At 39.0% G+C, this 6,503-nt stretch overlaps 1 protein-coding gene across 1 annotated transcript; it reads right to left on the reverse strand.

Annotated features, from left to right (window-relative positions):
- Window positions 1–1,730: 1,730 nt before the first annotated feature.
- Window positions 1,731–5,209, reverse strand: LOC149267241 (disease resistance protein Roq1-like). Its single transcript, XM_089432005.1, has 4 exons — window positions 4,407–5,209; window positions 3,242–4,310; window positions 2,851–3,126; window positions 1,731–2,725 (listed from the first exon to the last, which is right to left on the reverse strand). Exons 1-4 carry the CDS (start codon window positions 4,976–4,978, stop codon window positions 2,576–2,578), a joined length of 2,067 nt encoding a protein of 688 aa, XP_089288131.1. The 5' UTR covers window positions 4,979–5,209; the 3' UTR covers window positions 1,731–2,575.
- Window positions 5,210–6,503: the final 1,294 nt, after the last annotated feature.

Genomic DNA, 6,503 nt, shown 5'->3' on the forward strand with positions numbered 1-6,503 from the left:
CTCATAGAAGCTTTGCTATTTCAGCTTCTTAGGTTCAAACCGAGCGGATTATAGGTCCTTGCTCTGAAAATAGCCATACGGATTCTGATCTCCGCTCGCACCCATTTCGAAAACAGTCCTCTTGGCGAATGAAAACAAGTGACCTAAAGCATCCAGTATTTTGAAATTTATTCTCGAGAAAGAGAGTTCAAGGCCTTGTTGAATTCGACTGATTGATCAGTTGCTGTTTCTGTAGTAAATGGTGCATACCCACTAGCTGAATCGCACTGATTGAGTTCGCATTCAGGGCCGAGCCTCCCCAGTTGCGGTTTTTCAGTTTTCTATTGAGATTTGTCGAATAAGAGGAAAAAAATGTCTCTGGAACCAGATTCTACTCCCAGCAGGGTCCCTCCCCCATTGGTTTCCAGCACTTCTCCCTATCCTCTTTCCAGAAGTTCGTCTAGTCAGAAACGGCACGAGGTATTTTCCGACAATATGTTCAGGAGTACCACGGATTTACAAGTTTCTAGCGCAGAAAGTAGTGGGTCGCAAGCTAAGAGCCTCTGTAATGGTCGTTTGGCTTCACTGAAAGCAGAGGAAGCGGGTGAACTGATAGTATTATATTAGTTTTTCAATTTCTCTTTTTATGATGTCCTGGACTTTATTTTAGGGCTCATTTCCCCTGTTTTTGATGCTATGATGTTAATTACAAAGTTCAGAGTTAATCCTGAACTTTAGTCATGCTTGCACTGACTAGCAACTTGATTCACATATTTCACAGGTACACTCCTATAGATCTTTCAAATGCCCTGCAAGTACATTCATTCGTTATTGGTTTCATGTGTGTGTGTGGACCAGCACATCCAATCCCTCGTTGTTATTTCTTACAGTTACTGATCTTAATCTGCTAACTTGAATAACTCTTCTCTAGAATAATCCAGTATCTCTACATCAAAATGAATGGATCTTGTGACTAGACTAACTCAACTTTTAGTAACGCCTGATCTTGAATTTGTATTGCATATACCCGCATTTTCACTCTGGGTTGGGAGTTTTGATCATAGTTTTTCGTATAGATTATATATCTTGTTTAACATGGGTCCTATTTTGACTGAAAGCTTGAGGGGTTTGACCTTAAATACACTTCTTGTTACGTAAGGGTTTTGACCTTAAACACACTTCTTGTTATCTAAAGCAATATGTTTCACAATTCTAAGAATACAAAAATATATACTTTAATATAATAATAGTTTTCCTTAATAAATTCATCTATATTTATATGCAAGTATTAGAGTTTCAAGATTTTAATACCTAGTTTACTTAAAGAATATATGATTCAACTTTTATACTTATTTTTAAACCATATCCCAAATAAGTATTATCCATTAATACAGTAAAAAACCAAAGACAAACTAAATAAATTTTCTTTTAATTCATCTATCTTATAACCATCAAATAATATATATTCACATAAAATTTGATTAGCCATCTTTATCATTTCCTTTAAAATTTTAATTATTCTAAAAAACTTTTCAAACCATTATAAAAAAATGAACTAGTCATAAACTTGTAGAGAGTACAAGCTACTTGGACCTCAAACTGAAAGGTATCTTCAGAGGTAGCAATCGGCAACCAGTCCAGACAACATTTTTTTAAGTTAATAAATAAATAAACGGAAGGAGACGTATAACTAATAAAAAGAAACTCAACAACGATCATGAAACAGACTGCTACCCCATACATTTTTCAGATTTAACATATAAAATATGTGTCCTTAAATCATGTTGTAGATAAAAATGATCATGTACTATACAAATTGTGAACACCCCCAATTATGAAATAGTCTTATGACCGCCTCTTTTGTTTTGATTTTAAATCGCCAGCGCCGCCTACTCCCAGACTGGACATTGTAATTTGGGGCATCCACGGAGGTCAAGCTCCTCCAACCACGTACAATGTTCAACACATTCCACCTCCTCTAACTCACAGCACCCATAGAGATCTAGCGTTCGAAGCTGTGTACACTGCAACAAGCCCCGTATCCTCTTCAGCTTCGTACATCCAATTGCCCTCAACTCCTCCAAAGATGTCCACAATTCCAAACTTAGTTTTGTGGCCTGCTCTAACTGAGCGCACCCACTAACATTTAACATCTTAAGTTTTGTGGCCTGCTCCAAACCCCCTATCCTCTTCAGCTGCGTACATCCCTCTGTCGAAAAGTACTTCAAAGATGGCAACCCTGTCGTACTTAGTTCATCTAACTGAACGCACCCACTAACATCTGACCTCTGAAGTCGTGTAGCGGGCCACAAACCCCCTATCCTCTTCAGCTGCGTACATCCCTCTGCCGACAAGTACTCCAAAGATAGCAACCATCCAATACTTAGTTCATCTAACTGAGCGCACCCACTAACATCTAACCTCTGAAGTCGTGCGGCGCAGTTCAAACCCCGTATCCTCTTCAGCTGCGTACATCCCTCTGCCGAAAAGTACTTCAAAAATGGGAACCATCGCATGCTTAGTTCATCTAACTGAGCGCACCCACTAACATCTAACCTCTGAAGTCCTCTGGCGTGCTCCAAACCCCGTATCCTCTTCAGCTGCGTACATCCCTTGCCGACAATTCCTCTAAATGAAAGCACCAACTAACATCTAACCGCTGAAGTTTTTTCAGGTGGGCCAACCCCCATATGTTCTTCAACTGCACACATCCATCTACGCTCAACTCCTCCAAACATAAAGGGAGCTGCAAAAGAGATATTTATATGTGGATCACGATTCTCATCTACTAAACATTTCAAATTATTCCGAGACGCTATTTTGATAATAACCACTAGACAATAAATATTTATACAACAAATCTCAATTTACCTGTGATTCTTGTTGCCACAATGTTTCTAATTCGTCCCCGGACACATGAAGAAACATTAACTTCTTCATTGGAATCAGAGGGAGAGATGAGTGTGGACACTCGTTCCAGCGGAGCCATATGAGATTTGGCGACTTGGCGCTCTTCAGAATGCGTTCCAAGAGGGAACCTTCAGTATCAACAAGGTGTAACCTCGTCATTTGAATAGAATCAAAATCATCATCATCACCATGGTATTCGCTAAGAACCATTCTAATTCCCCGCACGGTTATTCTTCCCTGTCCATCATAAAAAAAAATGATAGTGATTACAGGGTCATTCATTCTTGTAAGATAATGAACCCCGATCTTTATTGAATAAAATATAAGAGGATTTGAGGGATTGACTACTTACAGTTGATTGCTTCACCAAGTCATCAAAATGCCGAAACCTAAACGGTTGCTTAACAGTGGCTTCACTTATTGCAAGATCCCGTAGGTGATCATGCATACGTATCCTATTGTAGCAGTCTACTTCGACCAGACACTTGTTTTGTAGATTTTGTAATGCTAACCAGCCTCCCCATTCTGAGACGTTCCATATGCTAATGGCCATTTCCCTTTCTTCTCCAATGAAAAAACAAGCAATATCTAAGAATACTTGTTTTTCATCTTCATTCAAGGCTTCATAACTAATTTGAAGCCTCTTTTTAATGTCTTCAGGAAGTCTCTTCTTAAGTTGAACCAATTGCGCAGACCAATAAGACAGGTCATTGTTTCCATGGAGAAGTCCACCGAACACTTTCAGGGATAGAGGCAATCCATCACAGGCATTTACGAAGTCCTGGGCCAAGTTTTCAAATCCTGGGAGTGGATCGGGCTGACCGAAAGCATGCTGGCAAAAGAGCTTGAGTGAGCGTTCTGTACTTAGCCCGCCTAACTTGTAAATTAATGATTTTTCGACCCCTGATCTCCTGAGAACATCCTTATCTCTAGATGTAATCAATATTAAGCTATCTTCGTGGATACGAGTTCGATCTGGCACAAGTTCATCAATCTGATCTATGCTATCTACATCATCTAAAACTAATAAAATCTTGTGAGAGAGGAGATGGCTTTTAAGCATTTGTATAGCTTCATCTTTGTTTTCTATCTGCAGATCTGACCCAGACAAGCTCCTAAGAAGTTTTCTCTGCAATATTATTAAAGAGCTTTTTTCTCTTACATCATCTAAAAAGCAAGATAAGGCATAACCTGAACTCTTCCTTTTCCTATTGAAGAGTTCTTTTGCAAGGGTTGTTTTTCCTACACCACCTAATCCAACTATCCCTACTACCTGCACTTTTCTTCCACTCTGTAACACTTGATTTTCAAAATCGCTAACTTTTTCTTCTAAACCGATTGGATATTTGGCTACATCCAATGGTTTATTCACATTTCCCATCACACTTGCAACCACCTTATCTAGCAAGAGGCCCTCGTCACTGGCGAAAAACAATATAACCAGTGAGAAACATAGTATGTGCATATCTATCAATATAAAGTAACAGAAACACCGGGAAGGATGTTTGAACGCTTACCCGTTACACGCCTGCAGATCGAAACCGCTTATGCCGGAAACTCTAGAAAGAGCATTTCGCCACTTTTCAATAGTGGCTGCATTGTGTCTCAGCTTCTTTTGAGGAGATTGATGATCAGTTTGAGCCTCATACTCCGTCTTCTCTCCAAGTTTCTTCAGGGATTGTGCATACACAGTATCTTTGCCCTGGGTCCATCTAAGATCAGAGGGTTCCACTTGGTAAAACACTGGAATTATTTTAGCCCCTGACTCCAGCATCTCCAGCATCATTACGAGCTCATTTAGACACCAGGTTGAGTCAGCGTATCCCGGGGAAAAAATGGCAACGTGTACAGAGGCTGTTCGAATAGCCCCTTTTATTTCAGAGTTAAAACACTCTCCCTGCCGCAATTCCTCCCGATCCAGAAAGACCTTCAATCCGTACGAAGTAAGCCGACGGTAGAGATAACTGGCGAAGGTCTTTTTGACATCGGGGCATCTATGATTTAAAAACACATCAAAGGCGGAATTGCTCGTGTTGCCAGGATTAAGGGAGGTGGAAGTAGAGGCAGCGGTGGAGGAGGATGCGGCCATTTCCAATTTGGAAAATAGACACAGAGATAGGAGAGATGTGAAGGATGGCGATGAGTACGACTCAGTCTGAGACTGCAAGGGAGCCGATGAATTAGGAGTTTCTCAGTGCCGAGAGAAGCTGTGAAGAATTGCAATAGGAAACACGCTTTATGCAGAAATACAGCAATACACATGAAACCCTTTACCCCTGGTTTTTGCTTATGTCTGAATGCGCGTTTTCGTAGTGGCCGACCATTGACAGCACCAAGTCTATCTCGGGTCAAAAAGAAATAGACTGACATGCACAACCATACATTGTTGGGGATCGGAATCACGTGGCCAGCCGGCCAGACAAAGGAAAAAACTGAACCGACAGCTCATGAGAAAACATTGATGGGACACCACTCAAAACATTCACGACTCATAAGTCACCACGTTAAAAGCCGTAGACTCTGGTCTGACAAGTTATCCCCGGCTGCAAATAAAAAAATGAATGGAGACTCATGCTTTTTCCACCTTTAATTGCCATTCATATCCCATTTTCGCCATTCATATATCGTACTTGAAAAAAAAAATTATTTTTTGGGTTTAAAGGCTGTATTTTCAACTAATCTAGACAAATCATTTGAATTTAAAAAAGTTAAATAATACTCTGGTTAGGTTAGGTTTTCATTTTATTTTAGAAAATAATATAACATGAGAGTATTAGAGATATGGGTATTATGTTGAGACAAAATTCATACATGATAAATATTTATATGAGGGTAAAATAATATTAGTATTTTTTTAATGTTTATGGTACCTCATATATGTAATAGTATTAAATTATTTTATTAATTGTGCTAGTATTAATATTAAATTATAGTTTTAATATTAATTTTAAATTATGATATTAATGAAAGATGGAAGTAGGAGTAGACTTTATGGATGTAAAAATTTAAGATCTCATGATTGTGGGAGGGGGAGAAGAACATTTCTTTTTTCTACAAATTAATGTTGAAACACAAGCATCATAACTATATATTTTCACTTATGGCACAGAATGGGCAAGGCTTTTGATTATAGGGATATTGAAAAAGAACTTACTTCATTTTATAGTGATCTCCTTAAAAAGTCTAACTCTAACATATTACAAGTCATGGAGAAAATAATCGCCTACATTCTAAGATTGGTCACTAAAGACCAAAACACGACATTGATGAAGGAAATTGCTCTGCAGGAAGTTAAGGAAGCAATGATAAGCCTCCCAAGAAATAAGGCTCCTGGACTGGATGCTTTCACCTCATATTTTTTCGAAGCAAGTTGGGCATTCTTGCGAGAGGACATATTATCTTTAATAGAGGAATTGCAAAGAAAACACTCTATCATCCCTGCTCTAAATGCCACTTTCCTCACTCTTGCACCTAAATAGACACAAGCAGCAGATCCAAGTAACTTTAGACCTATCACACTCTGTAACATGGTGTACAAAATCCTTTCGAAGATCACAGTCAATAGACTCAAACCCTTGTTTTCTTTGCTCATATCTAAGGAGCAGTCAGGATAT

This window comes from Pinus tabuliformis, chromosome 6 (assembly GCF_031772625.1).
Source record: "Pinus tabuliformis cultivar Carrire ecotype Pingquan chromosome 6, CPIR1, whole genome shotgun sequence".
Taxonomy (NCBI): domain Eukaryota; kingdom Viridiplantae; phylum Streptophyta; class Pinopsida; order Pinales; family Pinaceae; genus Pinus; species Pinus tabuliformis.

What these genes read in the sequence shown, in the direction of transcription:
- LOC149267241 (XM_089432005.1), bottom strand. Translation starts at nt 4,978, where the DNA reads ATGGCCGCATCCTCCTCCACCGCTGCCTCTACTTCCACCTCCCTTAAT. An exon ending in GATCTGCAGGCGTGTAACGG is followed by an intron (nt 4,311 to 4,406) that starts GTAAGCGTTCAA and finishes GTTTTTCGCCAG; the next exon opens with TGACGAGGGCCTCTTGCTAG. An exon ending in TGTGGCAACAAGAATCACAG is followed by an intron (nt 2,726 to 2,850) that starts GTAAATTGAGAT and finishes TCTCTTTTGCAG; the next exon opens with CTCCCTTTATGTTTGGAGGA.